Below are 21720 nucleotides of genomic sequence, written 5' to 3' on the forward strand. Positions count from 1 at the left end.
ATCCAATAACCGCTTAAATGTTCCTAAAGTGTCTGACTCCACTATCACTGCAGGCAGTCCATTTCACACCCTAACCTCAGAATTCCCAGCCTACTGTTCTCGTAGCTACAGTATTTTTATGACTGATTCAGTTTTTGGTCAATGCTAACCCTCAGGATATTGGTATGAGGCATTCACTGATGGTGATACCATTGAATGTCAAGGAGGGCTGGATAACATTCTCTCTTGTTCGATATGCTAATTTTTTAGTACGTGCACATTGAATGTTGCATGCCACCTTTCATCCCAAGCTTCAATGTTGTCCAGGTTTTGCTGCATTTTGCCAAGGATTGCTTCAGTGTCTGAGGAGTTGCAAATGGCACTAACCAGCAAACATCCCCACTTTGGACCTTATGATGGAAGGAAGGTGGAGCAACTGAAGATGGTTAGACCCTACCCTGAGAAACACCTGCAGCAATGAGACTGAGATGATTGGCCTCTAACAACACAACCATCTTCCTTTCTGTTAGGTACGACTCCAGTCAGTGGAAAGTGTCCCCACCCCCTGGATTCCCATTGACCCATTTTGCTAGGGCCCATGGTGCCACATTTAATCAACTGCTGCCTTGATGTCCCGTGCAGTCACTCTCACGTTCAACATTTTTGTCCACGTTATGACCAAGGCTGTAATGAGGTGAGGAACTGAGTGGCCCTGGTGGAACCCAAACTGAGCATCAGTGAGCAGGTTATTGTTGTGTAAGTGCCCCTTGATAGCAATGTCAATGACATCTTGCATCACTTTGCTCATGATCGTGAGGATGCTGATAGGGTTATAATCAGGCAGATTTGTCCTGTTTTTTGTGTGAAGCACATACCTGGGTACTTGCCAGTGTTGTAGCTGTACTGGAACAGCTTGGCTAGGGATGCGACTAGTGCTGGAGCATAAGTCATCACTACTTGTTGGGATGTTGGCAGGGCCCATAGTCTTTGCAAAATCCAGCTGAAGATTGGCATGTGATGCTGGGGACCTCAGGAGACCAATCAGTTGCATACGCAGGACTTCGAGGGCAGCACGTAGGAAGACAACACAACCTCGTTTCTCCAGCCTGTAAAATTCTGACCAATTCCCTCAATTCAAACCAGAAAATAGCAAATTTAAAACTGTTCAAGATATTCTTCACACTAAGAGCAATCACAATCTGGAAATCCATTCCCTGAAGAGTAACATTCCCTGTAGATGATGCGATTGCACTGGAAAGAGATACACCGGGATGTTGTCTGAATTCGAGCATTTAAACAATGAAGAGAGGCTGGATAGGCTGGGGTTGTTTTCCTTAGAGTAGAGAAGGCTGAGGGACGACCTCATCAAGGTGTACAAAATTATGAAGGATATAGATAACATAGATAGGAATAAACTATTCCCCTTAGTAGAGGGGTCAATAACCAAGAAGCATAGGTTTAAGGTAATAGGCAGGAGACTTAGGGGGAATTTGAGGAAAAATCTTTTCACTCAGAAGGTGGTGGAAATATGGAACTCTCTGCCTGAAAGGGTGGGAGAGACAAGTACCCTCACAACATTTAAGAAGCATTTAGATGAGCCCTTGAAATGCAATAGCATACAAGGCAATGGACTAACTGTGGGAAAATGCAATTAGGATAGGTGTCTGATGGCTGGAACAGACACAATAAGGCATACGGTCTCTTTCTGTGCTGTAAAACTCTAGAGCAGCTCAAAATCCTGAAATCCCATCAGAAATAATTGTAGAGGACTGGAGGATTAACTTAACATGGGACAAATAATCTTCATTTGTTTATCCACATAATCCAGGGTCACATTCAAGTGTAAAGAAAGATTTGCATTTATATATCACTTTTCACTACTTCAGGACTTCCCAAAATATTTTCTAGTCACTTGTAATGTAGGAAATACAACAGCCAATTTGCAATGGGCAAAGTCCCCACAAATTGTTGTTGGTGCAGACTCGATGGGCCGAATGGCCTCCTTCTGCACTGTATGGATTCTATGAGTCTATATAGAACTAAGTCAGATCATCTGTTTCAGCAATTTTGGTTGAGGGGATAAAACACCCCCAGAATACCAGGGAAAGCGCCTTAAATCTTGTTCCAAATAGTGCAATGGGATCTTTTAATTCCCCCGAGATAGTATAATGGGACTTGATTTAAAGTTTCATCGAAAGGAAGCATCGCCAACAGTGCAAAACTCCCCAGTACTGCACTGAAGTGTCAGCCTTGAGTGCGTACTCTGAGCTGAGACTTGAAAGCATTATTTTCTGAAGCAAGAATCATACCAACTGAAGCTAACAATCGCAATGCGAGACTGAGGGAGTGCTGCAATGTCACAGGCAACATCATTCGGACATGACAGTAAATGGAGATCACATCTGCTTCAGATAAAATTGCTCAAGCAACAGGAAGTTAGCCTGACCCTCATTCCTCCCTCATTTGTAACCACCAAGAAATATATTAACTGGTAACTCATCTCACATTGCTGAGGCAAAGCTGTATGTTGTTATTTGGTACAACAGTTAGTGCATGCTAAAACTAAAAGTTTCAGGGAACTACTGAGATATTTTGAAAACATAAAAAGTTACAAGTAAACTTCCTTGATGATTACAAGGAACTTGATCACATTAGTATAGAGATGGGGAGAAGAGAATAAAAAGAGCTAAGAAATGGGAAAATGCCAACCGGTGATTTCTCCAATGTCTTGGTTATGGCAGATTTGTTTGGAGCACAGGAGATAATGCTGTGCTTGGCTACACTTCATATTGAACGTGCTTGAAGGGGGAAAAATGCTTAATTTCTTAGGCAAACTTCATACTGATAACCATTTGGATGGTGGCTGGTGTAGAATTAATTTTTGAGATTATATTGATTGGAATCTGTCAGTATATAATATACATGTGAAAGTATTTTACAAACTTAACTATATAAGAACTGAATAAATATTTCAATATATTGTGCCTTAAATTCTGGAACAATTTTAACTATGAGAATTAAATGTGAAAACAGAAGAAATGTAGTACAGCACTGTTATCCATGAAATGGTTCACATTGCAAGATATTTGTATTAGTTTGATGATCTCAAGTTTCTTTTTAGAATATATACCATTGAAAAACAGTGTAATCTACTGTTTATCAGCTGTCCAAAATAATTCGATGAAACTAAACTAATAACAAAACTCTCCAGACTACAAAGAAACTTGCTTTTCCATTATGTACAGATGTGAAACCAAGCGCTATTTCAGAAAATCTGATTCATTATACAAAAATCTCTTAAAATACAACTGGCATGTTTTGAATAATTCTATAAAACAGCACAAAAATGTAAACTTCATTTTGTGTTTGTTACTTGAATCGACTTTGACACAACACCGGCAATCTCTAAATTTTCAGGAAACAAAAGTAGAAAGCACAAAGTACACCAATCAAATAGCGTAAAAACATAATGCAAAAACAAAATACGTAGAAATCAGTGTCCAAAGATAACTCAGAAAATGTGAATTCTTCACTTTTAAAGGAATTGTTTTACGTACAGGAAGCTGATCTTATTAAAAGTGATTTAGAAATAAGCTCCTGGCCAGTAGGGATTCCAAGATTTAAGCTGATAACTGTTTGCAGTACGAGAATGGCACATTTACTTAATATGAACAAGACAATTTCCACATACTGTTCTCAATTCTGCAGAGGCCACATAAACTACAAGCAGTTACATTTTATGCTTCACATTAGTGGATGTACAGTTCAGCCTGTCCAAACTGAATGACTTGCAATCAATCCCCAGCATAAATTAGCAGGTGTTCATCATGTGTTTCTGGGAGACTCAATTAATTGGATTTATTCTGAGTAACTTTGCAAGACGATGGTCAGATCCTTTTAGGAAGCATCATAATCATCATCATCTTCGTGCTTGCGTTTCAATGGGTTTGTCTCACTGGTGCTACCCGAGGTCGAGACCATGTTAGTTGTGATAAGGATATTTTTTGAGCCAATCAGAGATGGATTGATCAAAACATTTTGGACTGAAGTTGTTGAGCCTGTAGCTGTAAGAATAAAAATGTGTAACATATTTAGAAATTCTGTCCAAACGAAGACACCTATAGTAAACAAATGTCAGTAAAGCTAAAACACAAATCAATTTGATGATACAGTAAGTAGCTAGCAAAGTTAAATTTTAAAAATGAACTAAACTTGCTCTTGGACCAAATAGAAACCTTGCTCTATTAGAATTAGTAATTTCCATTTCAAATTGTAGCTTTATGAATGTTGCCGCTATATTATTTTGGGAGTTATATTCTGCAATACTGAAAGAAGGAAGGAAATAAAGAGAAGGAAAGAAAAAGAAGAGAATAAAATAGGAAAATGATTGCATTTATATAATGCCTCGACCACCAGACATCTCAAGGCTCTGTTTTAATGTGGCAGCCAATTTGCACGCAGTAATCTCCCACAAACAGTATTGTGATAATAATCAGATAATCTGCCTTTGTGATGTTGCATGAGGGATAAACACAGGCCAGTGCACTAAGGTTAGCTCCCCTGCTCTTCATAATAGTGCCATGGAATTTTTACATCCATCTGAGGACAAACAGGGTGTCGGTTTAATGTCTCATCTGAAAAACGGCATGCCTAACAGCCGGACACTCCATTCATATTACATTGGGATGCCAGCCTTGATTTTTCTGAGACTTGAAATGTTCTGACTCAGAAGTGAGACTGCGACCTACTGAGCCACAATGATCTAAACAGCTCAATCATACAAAGGTCAGCTAATTTAAAAAGCGAGGAAACATCAAATTAAAATAATTTCACAGGAAATATCTCAGTTACATTTAATAGAAACCATTTGCTGTTTGTAATATATATAAATGATTTGGAGGAAAATGTAACTGGATTGATTAATAAGTTTGCGGACGACACAAAGGTTGGTGGATTTGCGGATAGCGATGAGGACCATCAGAGGATACAGCAGGATATAGATCAGTTGGAGACTTGGGCAGAGAGATGGCAGATGGAGTTTAATCCGGACAAATGTGAGGTAATGCATTTTGGAAGGTCTAATACAGATAGGAAATATACAGTAAATGGCAGAACCCTTAGGAGTATTGATAGGCAAAGGGATCTGGGTGTACAGGTACACAGGTCACTGAAAGTGGCAATGCAGGTGGAGAAGGTAGTCAAGAAGGCTTACGGCATGCTTGCCTTCATCAGCCAGGGTATTGAGTTTAAAAATTGGCAAGTCATGTTGACGCTTTATAGAACCTTAGTGAGGCTGCACTTGGAATATAGTGTTCAATTCTGATCGCCACACTACCAGAAGGATGTGGAGGCTTTGGAGAGGGTACAGAAAAGATTTACCAGGATGTTGCCTGGTATGGAGGGCATTAGCTATGAGGAGAGGTTGGAGAAACTTAGTTTGTTCTCACTGGAGCGACGGAGGTTGAAGGAAGACCTGATAAAAAGTCTACAAGATTATGAGAGGGTGGACAGAGTGGATAATCAGAAGCTTTTTCCCAGGGTGGAAGAGTCAATTACTAGGGGGCATAGGTTTAAGGTGTGAGGGGCAAGGTTTAAAAGAGATGTACGAGGCAGATTTTTTACACAGAGAGTGGTGGGTGCCTGGAACTTGTTGCCGGGGTAGGTAGTGGAAGCAGATACATAGAACATAGAACATAGAAAGCCACAGCACAAACAGGCCCTTCGGCCCACAAGTTGCGCCGATCACATCCCCACCTCTAGGCCTATCTATAGCCCTCAATCCCATTAAATCCCATGTACTCATCCAGAAGTCTCTTAAAAGACCCCAACGAGTTTGCCTCCACCACCACCGACGTCAGCCGATTCCACTCACCCACCACCCTCTGAGTGAAAAACTTACCCCTGACATCTCCTCTGTACCTACCCCCCAGCACCTTAAACCTGTGTCCTCTCGTAGCAACCATTTCAGCCCTTGGAAATAGCCTCTGAGAGTCTACCCTATCCAGACCTCTCAACATCTTGTAAACCTCTATCAGGTCACCTCTCATCCTTCGTCTCTCCAGGGAGAAGAGACCAAGCTCCCTCAACCTATCCTCATAAGGCATGCCCCCCAATCCAGGCAACATCCTTGTAAATCTTCTCTGCACCCTTTCAATGGCTTCAACATCTTTCCTGTAATGAGGTGACCAGAACTGCGCGCAGTACTCCAAGTGGGGTCTAACCAGGGTCCTATAAAGCTGCAGCATTATCTCCCGACTCCTAAACTCAATCCCTCGATTAATGAAGGCCAGTACGCCGTACGCCTTCTTGACCGCATCCTCCACCTGCGAGGCCGATTTAAGAGTCCTATGGACCCGGACCCCAAGGTCCTTCTGATCCTCTACACTGCTAAGAATGGTACCCTTCATATTATACTGCTGCTTCATCCCATTGGATCTGCCAAAATGGATCACCACACACTTATCCGGGTTGAAGTCCATCTGCCACTTCTCCGCCCAGTCTTGCATTCTATCTATGTCTCGCTGCAACTTCTGACATCCCTCCAAACTATCCACAACACCACCTACCTTGGTGTCGTCAGCAAACTTACCAACCCATCCCTCCACTTCCTCATCCAGGTCATTTATGAAAATGACAAACAGCAAGGGTCCCAGAACAGATCCCTGGGGCACTCCACTGGTCACTGACCTCCATGCAGAGAAAGACCCCTCCACAGCCACTCTCTGCCTTCTGCAGGCAAGCCAGTTCTGGATCCACAAGGCAACAGCCCCTTGGATCCCATGCCCTCTCACTTTCTCAAGAAGTCTTGCATGGGGGACCTTATCGAACGCCTTGCTGAAGTCCATATAGACCACATCCACCGCTCTTCCTTCGTCAATGTGTTTGGTCACATTTTCAAAGAACTCAACCAGGCTCGTAAGGCACGACCTGCCCTTGACAAAGCCGTGCTGACTACTTTTGATCATACTAAACTTCTCTAGATGATCATAAATCCTGTCTCTCAGGATCCTCTCCATCAACTTACCAACCACTGAGGTTACGGTAGTGACTTTTAAGGGGCGTCTTGACAAGTACATGAATGAGATGGGAATAGAGGGATATGGTCCCCGGAAGCGTAGGGGGTTTTAGTTAAGTCGGGCAGCATGGTCAGTGCAGGCTTGGAGAGCCAAAGGGCCTGTTCCTGTGCTGTAATTTTTTTTGTTCTTTGTCATAGAAACCTTACAGTGTGAAAGGAGTCATTCAGCCCATCGAGTCTGCACCGACCCTCCACAAGAACACACTATCTAGAACCACTCTCCCGCCCTATCCCCATAATCCTGCACATTGATCAAGGCCAATCACCTGCGCATTGTTGGACTGTGGGAGAAAACTAGAGCACCCGGAGGAAACCAACGCAGACACGGGGTAGGGTAGATTATGTTGTAAATTCTAATACCATCATTTGATCTACACATTCTTAGGACGTGGGCATCACTGAGAATATGAAGAGTCAACAAAAAGTTTGTGACTAGAGTCAGTTACAGACAATACAGGAGAGAAGTGTTAGATTACCTTCCCTGATAGACATTAATTAACCAATTGGGGTTTTACAAAAATCTAGCAGCGTTCATTGTTATTTTATCTGGTGCCAGCCAATAAATCATTAGGCTGTTAATGAATTCAATTTCATAATTTACCTTGGTGAAACTTGAACTCTCTACCTCTGCAATTCTAAGGCAGTGCCATAGCTATGGGGATACAGCACGTAATATTTAAATATTTACTAAATATTTAAAATGCCAGTATCAGCACTGAACCAGACAGTTCTGGATTCAAAGGTCATTAACCCATTTTAGCTGCCACTTCAGTGCAATGTTGAGGGAGTGATGCAATAACAGATGTGCTATCCTTTAGACAAGGTGTGAAATCAAATGTCCGACTGTTCATTACCCTTTGAGAAGGAAAGCTCTCAATGGGTTCTGGCCTCACCCTTTCAATCAACTCTAGCACGACAGACTAACTGATCACATCTTATTTGCAACCTGGCTGCCAGAACTACAGTGGCCATGCTGCATAAAATACATTCTGACCAAAAATAACTTTTGATAGTCTGAAAATGTCATTTTTCCTTTCCACCATTATGATGTGGTGAAACTAGAAACGATTAAAGCCATGAGGTTCACATCCTCCATCCACAAGATAAATACAAGTATTCATTTTGAAGTATGGAACTGATCTTTTATGTGGGAGCAAGTTACTCATGAATGCATTGTTCAATAAATCACAAGTTTGTGATATTACCTGGTTTTACATTAGTTTGAGAGGAAGGGATTTGCACTGTAAATCTCTGTCCGGCCAATGACACAGGTGTTCCAACTTTTGCAGTAACAGCCATTGTTTGTGATGATGGTGTACCTACAAATGGAGCACAAAGAATTCCAAATCTTTCAATATACTGTGCAAATTACATTAAAATAAAGACCCTATAACATGAATACATTACAATAGAGACCACAAAGAAATCTGTAATAACTATTTTCTATTTTTGACAGAACTCAGAAAACAGGAATATAATTTCAACTGTAATTGAACCAATCTACCTCCAAAATGACTATCAAAAAACATGTTGTTAAGGGTGAAACTTCATGCAATTAAAACATACTTCAGGTGGAACAAATATTGATTTAACCATCGTAGAGTACAAGTTAAAGCAGGTTCTACAGGCGCATCAATTTGCTCTGTACAGGACAAGCGCTCCCCCTAATCAATACAGTTTATTATAATATAATCAGTACCGATATGTAGATACTTCAGTAGCTATGGTCAGGATTATAAATGCATCGGAGGATAAAACAAATTGATATGGTGATGGAGGGGGTAAAGCCAAACGCCATCAATTCCACCAGGAAATTCATGGTAAAAATTGGAATGTAAAACATATAACTATGTGTAGGAACTGAAACTTACATTTCAACCAGTATAATGACCAATTCAATCTTGGAAAATATAGCATTACAGCACAGAAGGAAGCTATTCGGCCCATTGAGTCCATGCTGACTCTCTGTACATTAATCCAGTCATTCCCCATCCTCCCCTCTATCCCTGCAGCTCTGAAAGTTCATTTCGTTTGAAATCATTGATCGTCTCTCCTTCTACTACTCTCATAAGCAACCAGGTCATTACCAAACACTGCATACTAAAGTTCTTCCTCACGTCCCCTGCATCTCTTTTCCCAAACTCTTAAATTTGTGTCCTTAACTCTTGTGCCATCAGCCAATGGGAGCAGCTTTTCATTTGTCAACCTTATCTAAATTTGTCATAATCTAGTATACCTGCATCACATCTCCCCTCAACCACCTTTGCTCCAAGAACATACAAATTAGGAGCAAGAGTTGTCCACTTGGCCCCTCGCGTCTTCTCTGCTATTCAATAAAATCATGGCTCATCTGATTGTAACCTCAACTCCACATTCCCGCCTGCCCCGATAACCTGTATCCTCTTGCTTATCAGCCTTAAAAATATTCAAAAGATTCTGCTTCCACTGCCTTTTCAGGAGGAGCGTTCCAAAGAGTCATGACCCTCAGAGAAAAAAAAACTCTCGTCTCTTGTCTTAAAGGAGTGACCCTTTACTTTTAAACTGTCGCCCCAGTACTAGATTCTCCCACAAAAGGAAACATCCTTTCCATATCCACTGTCAAGATTCCTCAGGATCTTATATGTTTCATTCAAGTCACCTCTTGCTGAACTCCATCGGATACAAGCCTAGCATGTCTAACCTTTCCTCATAAGACAACCCTCCCATTGTGGGTATTATGTCTAGTAAATCTTCTTTGAACTGCTCCCAGCACATTTACACTCTTCCTTAAATAAGGAGACCAATACTGTACCCCCGATATGGTCTCACCAATGTCCTGTGTAACTGAAACATAACCTCCCTACTTTTGTATTCAATTCCCCTCACAACAAATGATAACATTCTTTTAGCTTTCCTAAATACTTGTTGCACCTGCATATTAACCTTTTGTGATTCATGCACTGGGACAGCCAGGTCCTTCTGCATATCAGAGCTCTACAATCTCTCACCTTTTATTCTTCCTGCCAAAATGGACAATTTCACATTTTTCCACGTTATAATCCAAACAAAGAACAAGAATCCCAGCTTCTCTAGCCTAACGTTGTAGCTAAATTCCTTCATCTCTAAAACCATTCTGGTAAATCTCATCTGCAGCCTCCCAAGGACCCTCAGATTCTCCCCAAAGTGTGGTGACCAGAACTGAACACAATATTCTAGCTGAGGCCTAACGGTTCAGTATAACCTCCCTGCTTTCATACTCAATATCTCTACTTACAAATTCCAAAATCCCATATATTTTGCTAACTATTTTCAAAATATGTCCTGCGCCTTCAACAATGTATGTACATGAACCCCTAGATCCCAGCGCACTTTTTAGAATTGTGCCAGTATTGCCTCTCCCCATTCCCTTCACCAAAATAAATCATCTTACATGTTCTGTATTAAATTTCACCTGCTACTTGTTTGCCAATTCACTGTCCTCTTAATGAAGAGGTTGGGAAAATGATACAAAAGTCTGAGGTCACGTACCAACCGATTCAAGAACAGCTTCTTCCCTGCTGCCATCAGACTTTTGAATGGACCTACCTTGCATTAAGTTGATCTTTCTCTACACCCTAGCTATAACTGTAACACTACATTCTGCACTCTATCATTTCCTTCTCTATGAACGGTATGCTCTGTTTGTATAGCACGCAAGAAACAATACTTTTCACTGTATGCTAATACATGTGACAATAATAAATCAAATCAAAATAAATCAAATCAAAATCATCTCAGTCCTATTCCATATCCTGAGACCATGATTCCTTGTTTAGATACCCCACCCCACTCCCACTCCAGCCAGAGTAAACAACACCCCTGCATCTCGTCTGTCCAACCCAGTCAGAATTTTAAACAGTTGAATGAGATCCCCTCTCATTCTTCTAAACTGTAAGGGTACAGGCCTAGTCAACCCAAACTCTCTGCATATGACAATCCTGTCATCCCAGGAATCAGGCTGGTGAACATTTGCTGCGCTCCCTCTATGGCAAGTATATCCTTTCCTAGAAAAGGAGACCAAAACTATACATAATACTCAAGGTGTGGTCTCACCAAGGATCTATACAGTAAGCTGTAGTAAGTCATCCTTGCTCCTGTACTCAAGTTCTTTTATAACGAAGGCCAACATACCATTTACCTTCCTAACTGCTTACTGCGTCTGTATACTTGCTTTCAATGCCTGATGTACAAGGACACTCAAGTCCCTTTGTATGTCAACATTTCCCAATCTATCACCATTTAAGTAACACTCTGCCATTCTGTTTCTCTTTCCAAGCAGATAACTTCACATTTATCCACATTATATACATCTACCATGTATTTGCCCTCTTTCTCAACTTGTCTAAATCACCTCCAAGCCTCTTAACATCCTCCTCACCGCTCACACTCCCACTAAGTTTTGAGTATCAGCAAACTTGGAAATACAACCAAATCATTGATGCATATTGTGAATAGCTGGGGCCCAGTATTGATCCCTGTGGGACCCCACTAGTAACTGCCTGCCACTCCAAAATAGACCCATTAATTCCTACTCTGTTTACTGCCTGCTAACTAATTCTCAATCCATGCAACTCTATTACCCCCAATCCCATGTACTTTAATTTTGCACACAAACCTCTTAGGTAAGACTTCTGTAAAACCTGTCAGAAAATCCAAATGCACCACATCCACTGGTTCATCCTTATCTATTCTGCTAGTTATGTCCTCAAAAAACTCTAGTAGAATTGTCAAACATGATTTTCCTTTCACAAATCCATGTTGGCTTTGTCTAATCCCATTGATATTTTCTAAGTGCCCAGTTATCACATCCTTTGTAATAGACTCGAGCATTTTCCCTACTACTGATGTAATGCTAAACGGCTTGTAATCCCCAGCTTTCTCCCTCTCTGCTTTTTTAAACAGCGCGATTACATCTGTCACCCTCCAATCTGCCGGCACTGTTCCAGAATCGACAGAATTTTAGAGGATAATAACCAATGCATCCCCATGACTGCTTCCTTAAATACCCTAGGATGTAGATGGTCAGGCCCTGGGGATTTATCAAATTTCAGTCCAATTAATTCCTCCAGCACTATTAATAAGTAATAATAATTTCCTTCAATTTCTCCTTCTCACCAGACTCTTGATTCTTAAGCATTGCTGGGAAGTTATTTGTGTCTTTCTCTGTGAAGATAGAACTGAAATAGTTGTTTAATTGCTCTGCATTTCCTTGTTTTCTATTATAAATTCTCCTCTTTCAGACTGTAAGGGACCTAACATTGTCTTCACTAATCTTTTTCATTTTACATATTATAAAACCTTTTACAGCCTGCTTTTATGTTACTTTCAAGTTTACTCTCGTACTCTATTTTTCTCTGCTTTAATCAATCTTTTGTTTCCCTTTGCTGAATTCTACACTGCTGCCAATCCTCAGGCTTGCTACTTTTTCTAGCAACCGTATGTGGCTCCTCTTTGGATCTAATACTATCCTTAATTTATTTTGTTAGCTATTGCTGGGCTGCTATTCCTACTGTGTTTTTGCACCAAAAAGGAATGTGTAATTGTTGCAATGCACACATTCGTTCTTTAAATATTAACCATTACCAATCCAACATTATGCCTTTTAATGAAGTTCCCTAATCCATCTTAACCAATTGGCGCCTCATACCTTCTAGTTTCCTTTGATTAGATTTGGGACCCTAGTCTCAGATCGGACTTCTTTATTTTCCATCCTAATGAAGAATTCTATCACGTTCTTGCAACGCTGCTTTTCTCACTGAAGATTTTCTCCTTTAAGTCTTACTATTTTGATGCAAGAATATCCCTACAGCATCATGATGTCCTCTTCTCAACTCTACTCAAATGGATACGTTCCTTGCCTCAAGGACATTCCCTCTTTTCAACACTACAATGTATTTCCTAATCAGTGCTGCCACTTCACATGCAATTTCCTTCACTATCTTTTCTGAACACTTGTATCCAATAATAAACTAGTCCTCATCATTTTTAAGGCACATTTGTGTTATTACTACTACATCATAGGTATCTCCTGCTCCAGAATTAGCCCAAATGCCCCAAGAGTCTGAAGCTCTCACTCCTGTATGATACATCAAGCCACTCGTTGATCCTCATTACCATCTTATTTCTAGTTTCGCTAGTGTGTGGCACTGAGAACAGAAATATTTGATATCCTACTTTTTAACCTTTCTCCCTAGCTCCTGCAATTCTAAACGTAAACCTCAATACCTATCCTCTCCACGTCATTGGTACCTATGTGCACCTCTGGCTCACTCCCTTCCACCTGAAAATATTCTGTGCCCTCTCCATAACATCCTTTACCCTGACACCATAGAGGCAACACACTATGCAGGACTCACAATGATGGTTACAGAAACGCTTGTCTGACCCCTTAACTATGGAATCTCCTGTAACAACTGCTTTGCTTTTCCCTCTTGTGCAGTCCCTTGCACATGGGTGTCATGGTTTGGACTATATTCCTTCAAGATACCATTACTGCTAGCAGTCAGAGACTGTCCTAGTTCCCACATACTATATGACTTGTACACAGCAGGTCTAAATAAATTTGTTCCCTCTTTTACAATCTTGTTAGTTCCTTCTTTAAACTGTTAATTTTAATTACTGCCTCTAAACCTCAGGTCCCGCTGTCTCCAGCTCCCTCTCTCGGACTGCTCATTATCTTTTAAAATACCCGAAAAGCATCTCTGTTCTCACTGCAACTGATAGAAGTGGTAGTCCATGGAACTTGTCATTGTATCCTTCTTATCAACTCCTATTTGCAGCGGCTTCTTTTCATTAAGCTTGGTTAAATGATCATATTGTCCAAGAAATAAGCAACCTGAAAGGACACCACATTTACCATTATGCATTAACGGAACAATGGGGCTAAAACCTACAACACTGTGTTACAATGCGCAATGCAACTAGATTCAGAGTGAGGAGAAATTCCTCAGGTTGTGCTAAGTTTCAAACATAACCATTCTGGCTTGGACATGATTTATGCAGTTACCATAGAATTATTAACAGGTGTAATTCTGCCTTGGTACAAATAATAGTTCGCAACTTACCCAGTGTTGGTGTGCTGGGCCGACTTGTAACACATGTGCCAACGCTTAGCCTTGGTACAGTTATTCTTCCAGTGGATGATGTAACCTTTGAAATTGCGAATAAAGGAGAGTTCTTAAAATCCAGACAAGGCCTGATTAGTAAAGTTGTACCAGCATCAAGTCCAGTGATACTATGATGACGCATACCTTCTTATGTAATGACTTCAACTTGTAGTTTGGTGCTGTTAGACAATATCTGTCTGGTGGCAGTCTGGGCCCAGCATATGGTTTAATCAACGGTAGTGGGTTCTGATTCTTCTGACGTGCAATCTCCAGCAGAAACTGGAGAGAGGTAATGAACATTTAAAATTAATATTTTTGTTTACTTCAGTGCTGTTTACTGCACATGAATAAAGTTGTTTCGTTGAGCAATACTTACATCTCTCGGAGGAGGGGATGTAAATGAATGGTCCATTCGGCACTGAATAGCCAGCCTTACATCGTCTGCATCAACACTTGCTTTCTTAGCATGGCTGGAATATATTTTAGCATCCTCCAGTATTGTAGTAACATATCCTGAAAGTAGAAGAAAATTGTTGCAGTAGTGCCCATCTTATATCACAGGGCAATTTTAATCTCCACTCAGGGTGGATAAAGTAGGGGGAATCCAGACCATTTCTGGTTTAAAGAAGGCAATTTGGAGGCAGGCAAATAGTGCATTCTCAGGAGATAGGTCTGTCACTTAAACCTTAGAAGGAGATTCTAATTCCAAATCTCTTCCTGCATCTAATGGTGCACTAAGACACTATGTTTCCATAGCTAGTAATTCCCGGAACATAGAATCCCTACAGTGCAGAAGGAGGCCATTTGGCCCATTGAGCCTGCACTGACAACAATTCCACCCAGGCCCTATTCCCTTAACCCCACCTATTTACTCCAGTAATCCCCCTGACACTGAGGGGCAATTTTAACATGGCCAATCCACCTAACCTGCACATCTTTGGAGTGTGGGAGGAAACCAGAGTACCTGGAGGAAATCCACGCAGACATGGGGAGAATGTGCAAACTCCACATAGATAGTCATCGGAGGCTGGAATTGAACCCGGGTCCCTGGTGCTGTGAGGCAGCAGTGCTAACCATTGTGCCACCAACCAGGTCACTAGTCTGTCGCCAGGAGCCTATAGCTTGTGGGGCACCACTGCACATCAAGCATGGCTGATCAGGATTCTCTCCTGCTCATACCGACAGCCACTGGTGCATCTGGAAGGATTTACAGATTGATACTCAACCTGTTTTGACTGTGTTATCAACGCACCTTCCTTGGCCATCAAGTCCTGGGTCGGAATTGAACCAGGAGCTTCTAGCTCAGAGGCAGGAACTCTGCTGTGCCACAAGACCCAGAAAGAGATTGCGTGTCCCTATTTTAACTCAAGTTTTATTTTAAACACTTGTAAACCATGGAAACTCCAACAGATGAAAGACCCGTGCCTTTCTTACTTTGTTTATGAACCTGGAGCAGCATGAGTGCTTCCCTTTCTCCATCAAACTTTAAAATCACTACGATGTGAGCCCACGATGTGCCAACAATTCCAATATCCTCCTCAATGTCAAGATCTGCCACCACTCTTCACAATTTTCCATCCACACCTTCCCCACCACTGTACTGCCAAATCTATCCGATATCCATTCCCTGACTGCTTTCTAGTCACACACATAATGAACCCGTCAATCTGGCTGGAGGAAATCCCGTGAAAATAAATTCCTATTTAGAAGGACTTGTGTGAAAGTTGTATTACTGTTTTTTCTGTCTGAAAATCTGCTCCGCTGGTATTGGCTCCAAATTATTATCAAGCCCCACATGCTTACTTACGGTACGTGAACTCCAACATCTGATTAATAACTCGTGGTTCGTATTCTGTGACACCCATATCCTTTAGAATCTGTGCCATAACCTACAGAAAAATGAAACAGAAGCATAGGTTTCCCCTGGATAATAATTATTTACAAAGAACAAATCCAACACATCAAGTCACCCATACAGATGGGAAATTATAGGCCGGTTAGCCTGACTTCGGTCATTGGCAAGACTTTAGAGTCCATTGTTAAAGATGAGATCGCAGAGTACTTGGGAGTGCATGATAAAATAGGACTGAGTCAGCACAGCTTTGTCAAGGGGAGGCAAGGTAGCACAGTGGTTTAGCACTGCTGCTTCACAGCTCCAGGGACCTGGGTTCGATTCCCGGCTTGGGTCACTGCCTGTGTGGAGTTTGCACATTCTCCTCGTGTCTGCATGGGTTTCCTCCGGGTGCTCCGATTTCCTCCCACTGTCCAAAGATGTGCGGGTTAGGTTGATTGGCCATGCTAAAATTGCCCCTTAGTGTCCTGAGATGTGTAGGTTAGAGGGATTAACGGGTAAATATGTAGGGATATGGAGGTAGGGCCTGGGTGGGATTGTGGTCGGTGCAGACTCGATGGGCCAGATGGCCTCTTTCTGCACTGTAGGGTTTCTATAGGTCATGTCTGACAAATCTGTTAGAGTTCTTTGAAGAGTTAACAAGGAAGTTAGATAAAGGAGAGCCAGTGGACGTGATTTATTTAGATTTCTAGAAGGCCTTTGACAAGGTGACGCATAGGAGACTGTTAAATTAGTTAAGTGCCCATGTTGTTACGGGTAAGATCTTGGCATGTATAGAGGATTGGCTGACTGGCAGAAGGCAGTGAGTAGGGATAGAGGGGTCTTTCTCAGGATGGCAGCCGGTGACTAGTGGTGTGCCTCAGGGGTCAGTGCTGGAACCACAACTTTTCACAATATGCATTAACGATTTGGAGGAAGGAACTGAAGGCACTGTTGCTAAGTTTGCAGATGATACAAAGACATGTAGAGGGACAGGTAGTATCGAGGAAGCAGGGGGGCTGCAGAAGGACTTGGACAGGTTAGGAGAGTGGCAAAGAAGTGGCAGATGGAATACAATGTGGAAAAGTGTGAGGTTATGCACTTTGGAAGGAGGAATGGAAACATAGACTATTTTCTAAATGGGAAAATGCTTAGGAAATCAGAAACACAAAGGAACTTGGGAGTCAGTGTTCAAGTTTCTCTTAAGGTTAACGTACAGGTTCAGTTGACAGTTAGGAAGGCAAATGCAATGTTAGCATTCAGTCGAGAGGGCTAGAATACAAGAGCAGGGATGTACTTCTGAGGCTGTATAAGGCTCTGGTCAGACATCATTTGGAGTATTGTGAGCAGTTTTGGGCCCCATATCTAAGGAAAGGTGTGCTGGCCTTGGAAAGGATCCAGAGGAGATTCACAAGAATGATCCCTGGAATGAAGAGCTTGCCGTATGAGGAACTGTTGAGGACTCTGGGTCTGTGCTCGTTGGAGTTTAGAAGGATAAGGGGGGATCTTATTGAAACTTACAGGATACTGCGAGGTCTGGATAGAGTGGACGTAGAGAGGATGTTTCCATTAGCAGGAAAAACAAGAACCAGAGGGCACAATCTCAGGCTAAAGGGACGATCCTTTAAAACAGAGAGGAGGAGGAATTTCTTCAGCCAGAGAGTGGTGAATCTGTGGAACTCTTTGCCACAGAAGCTGTGGAGGCCAGGTCATTGAGTGTCTTTAAGACAGAGATAGATAGGTTCTTGATTAATAAGGGGATCAGGGGTTATGGGGAAAAAAATCAGCCATGATTGAATGGCGGAGCAGACTCAATGGGTCAAGTGGCCTAATTCTGCTCCTATGTCTTATGGTTTACAAATGGATCAAAAGGTGGTTACAAACTGGTTTCAGTACATTCGTACAGTGAGGTTATTGTACATTTTTGTCTGGTGCGGGGCGAGTTTTGAAGACAGAAAATAGAGAAACAAGCAAATTTTCTTAAAAGCAAAATACTGCGGGTACTGGAATCTGAAACAAAAAGAGAAAATGCTAGAAAACCCAGGTTTGGCAGCATTTGTGGAGAGAGAAAATAGAGTTAATATTTCAAGTCTGTCTGACTCTTCTTTAGAGTTCTGACAAAGTCATGCAGACATGAAGCAGTAACTCTAGTTTCTCTCTTTCCATGGACGATGCCAGACCTGCTGAGATTTTCCAGCACTTTCTATTTTTGATGCAAATTATCTTAATGGCTTTCATAGTCTCATATCCAAATCAGCATCATCTGCAAACTAGTAGGAGCAAAGATATTCAATTGTTAGTTTGGAAAAGCCATGGCAATTCCAGTAATCACTCTATCTTTAATGTAGAGCAAAATGGACAACTTAGGATATGCAAGGAAAGTTTTAAGGTAATAAAGTCTAATGTATACTTCTCAACTATTTATGTACATATATGAGGGAGTTGAAATGATCAACTATAATATCTATTAGCTTCCATCAAAGTCAGTGTTAAACTTACTTTTCAAAGGCATATTATTTCAAACAAAACAGGGCAATGCTGAATTACATTTCTTTTCAATGTGCAATTTATTTTAGTTCTGGATGAAATCAAGCTGGCTTGTTGTGCTGCGAATCAGCCAAAGCCATGTAGTCACTCAGTGATACCAGACATGCAAGTGAAATGCTGCTTCACCTGAAAGAAGTGTTTGGGCCCTTGGATAATGAGGTAGGAGGTAGCTGCTGCACCGCAGTGATTGCATAGAATCCCTCCAGAGCAGAAGGAAGCCATTCGGCCCATTGAGTCTGTACCGACTCTCCTACAGAGCATCTTACCCAGGCGCTATCCCCATAACCCCACATATTTACCCTGCTAATTCTCCTTGGGACACTAAGGGACAATTTAGCTTGCCCAATCAACCTAATCTGCTCATTTTTAGGTTTGGGAAGGGGATGAAGGATTGAGGGCAATAGAGGAATGGACCAAGGCAGTGGTTCTTGATGCTACTGCTAATTAGATAAACTAGGACAATCCAAACAAATCAACAATAATAATTTTATAAACTCATTCTATCCACAATTGTAGCAGAAAATCCTCAGCTTCTACGAAGAGCAGAGCACATATTTTCAAATATTGTGCACCACTATTGTAAGGGATCCAACACTGCGACTGTGTCGTTAAAGTTCGACACAAACATTGGCTCTATTTTCTCTCCACAGACACTGTCAGAGCTGCTGAGTTTTTCCAGCATTTTTTGTTTTTATTTCAGGTTTCAGCATCCACAGTATTTTGCTTTTATATTATAACAAAATGATGTCCAACAAGTTGAAAATCTAACAATCAGTGGGAGCAAATCCCATTTCCACTCCACGTAAATTTCAACTAAGATAATTTAAACATGCTCAGCTGCTGCCATGGAAGGCATGTATAAGAGGATGAAGAGCGTTGCCAATTTATCATTGTTTTTAATCATAGAATCCCTATAGTGCAGGCCGCCATTTGGTCCATCGAGTTTGCACTAACCACAGTCCCACTCAGGCCCTATCCCTGTAACCCCACATATTTACCCTGCTAATCCCCCTGACACTAATGGGCAATTTAGCACGGCCAATCAACCTAACCCACACAGCTTTGGACTGTGGGAGGAAACCGCAGCACCCGGAGGAAACCCACGCAGACACGGACAGAATGTGCAAACTCCACAGTGATCCAAGCCGGGAATCGAATGCAGGTCCCTGATGCTGTGAAGCAGCAGTGCTAACCACTGTGCCACCCATTTCCTTGCACTATTTTGCAGACAAAATATGAAAAGTTATTTTTAATTTGAACCCATTATTATAACAAGGGGAAGCGACTCAGTCACACAACCATTCATTCAGATATTTCCAGCAAAAATAGTGATATTCCTATGGACTAATAAGTCACCCACTGAAGCCAGAAAGGATTCGCCTTTTCTGTCATAAGGAAATTCTAAAGAGAATTTAATCTAATATTCAGTTTACCTTCTGGTAAACAATTCAGGATCTCCCCATATCAGCAGTTAAAGGAATTAAAATTAAAGAAAACAAACAAGGCTGTCAGTGGAGCAGCTGAAGTGCACTGCAAACTTCAGTCCCGGCTCATGTCTGATTCATCAGGTTGTGGGTTCAAGTCCCACTCCTGAGACTGGAGGACACAACCAAGGCTGAGATTCGTGTGTGTACTGAAGGAGAGCTGCACCATTGGAGGTGCTGTCCTCTTTTTTTTAGGTCAAACCAAACCAAGTAAACAAACTCAGATTAAATCAAGACAAAGTAAAAGGGGCAGCTCCCCAAAAAGGAGGGGGAACAGCCCGAACAGAAATCAAAGTACAAAGGAAACTTAAAAACATCAAACTTCCCGACCAGATTGCTTCGGCTCCCGTAGTTGCATCTGACAAGCAAGGGAAGTTCTCCCAGCCAGTACCGGGCTCCCACGGTGTGTGTGTGTACTGGGGCCAGGAGTCATCTGATGAAGGAGCAGCGCTCCGAAAGCTCATAATTTCAAATCTGTTGGACTTTAACCTTGTGTTTTGAGACTTTACTGTGCCCATTCCAGTCCAAAGCCAACATCTCCACATCATGAGTGTACCGGGTGAGTGTGTACCGGGGCCGGGCTCTCCCGGTGTGTGTATATCGGGGCCGGGCTCTCCCGGTGTGTGTGTGTACCGGGGCTGGACTCTCCCGGTGTGAGTGTACCGGGACCGGGCTGGTGGGGCTCTCCCAGTGTGTGTGTGTACCGGGCTCTCCCGGTGTGAGTGTACCGGGACCGGGCTGGTGGGGCTCTCCCAGTGTGTGTGTGTACCGGGCTCTCCCGGTGTGAGTGTACCGGGGCCGGGCTGGCGGGGCTCTCCCAGTGTGAGTGTGTACCGGGGCCGGGCTCACACGGTGAGTGTACCGCGGTTGCCGGCGAATCTGTACCTGCGCGTCCCGGGGAACACTCTTCGGAGCGGCCATCTTCCCCTCAATGCTCATTTCCGGCGGCGGCCTGACGTCACGTCCGGGTCTGCCGGGGCTCGCGCTGCCGGTTCAGGCCGCGAGGGGAAGCCGCTCCGCAGCGTGTCGCCGCACACACTGACTGGTTCACTTCAACTCCGAGCCGTGACAGGAGGCCAGTCGGCCCGCCGTCCCTGTGCTGGCTCTCTGTAAGGAGGTGCGATCCACCGGGATGGAGCTCCTGCCATTTGCCCCTTTTCCAGATGGTGGTGATGAGGATGGGTCTCTCCCGCAGGGACATTGCGGTGTGACTCTCACTGATAGAACTAAGAAGTCTAACAACACCAGGTTAAAGCCCAACAGGTTTATTTGGTAGCAAAAGCCACAAGCTTTCGGAGCACTGCTCCTTCGTCAGGTGAGTGGGAATTCTGTTCACAAACAGGGCACATAAAGGCTCAAACTCAATTTACAAAATAATGAATAATGATTGGAATGCGAGTCTTTATAGCTAATCAAGTCTTAAAGGAACAGACAATGTGAGTGGAGAGAGGGTTAAGCGCAGGTTAAAGAGATGTGTATTGTCTCCAGACAGGACAGCCAGTGAGATTTTGCACATCCAGGCAAGTTGTGGGGGGTTACAGATAGTGTGACATGAACCCAATATCCCGGTTGAGGCCGTCCTCATGTGTGCGGAACTTGGCTATCAGTCTCTGCTCAGCGACTCTGCGCTGTCGTGTGTCGTGAAGGCCGCCTTGGAGAATGCTTACCCGAAGATCAGAG

The 21720-nt window shown here is 42.5% G+C and overlaps 1 protein-coding gene across 1 annotated transcript; it reads right to left on the reverse strand.

Annotated features, from left to right (window-relative positions):
• Positions 1–2931: 2931 nt before the first annotated feature.
• On the reverse strand, positions 2932–21002 carry taf9 (TAF9 RNA polymerase II, TATA box binding protein (TBP)-associated factor). The gene is made up of 7 exons (XM_078211715.1): positions 20926–21002; positions 15986–16067; positions 14555–14691; positions 14323–14457; positions 14137–14221; positions 8260–8373; positions 2932–4043 (listed from the first exon to the last, which is right to left on the reverse strand). The coding sequence occupies exons 1-7, from the start codon at positions 20977–20979 to the stop codon at positions 3877–3879; spliced, it is 774 nt and encodes a 257-aa protein (XP_078067841.1). The 5' UTR covers positions 20980–21002; the 3' UTR covers positions 2932–3876.
• Between the last annotated feature and the right edge of the window lie 718 nt (positions 21003–21720).

This window comes from Mustelus asterias, chromosome 4 (assembly GCF_964213995.1).
Source record: "Mustelus asterias chromosome 4, sMusAst1.hap1.1, whole genome shotgun sequence".
In the NCBI taxonomy this organism is placed as follows: domain Eukaryota; kingdom Metazoa; phylum Chordata; class Chondrichthyes; order Carcharhiniformes; family Triakidae; genus Mustelus; species Mustelus asterias.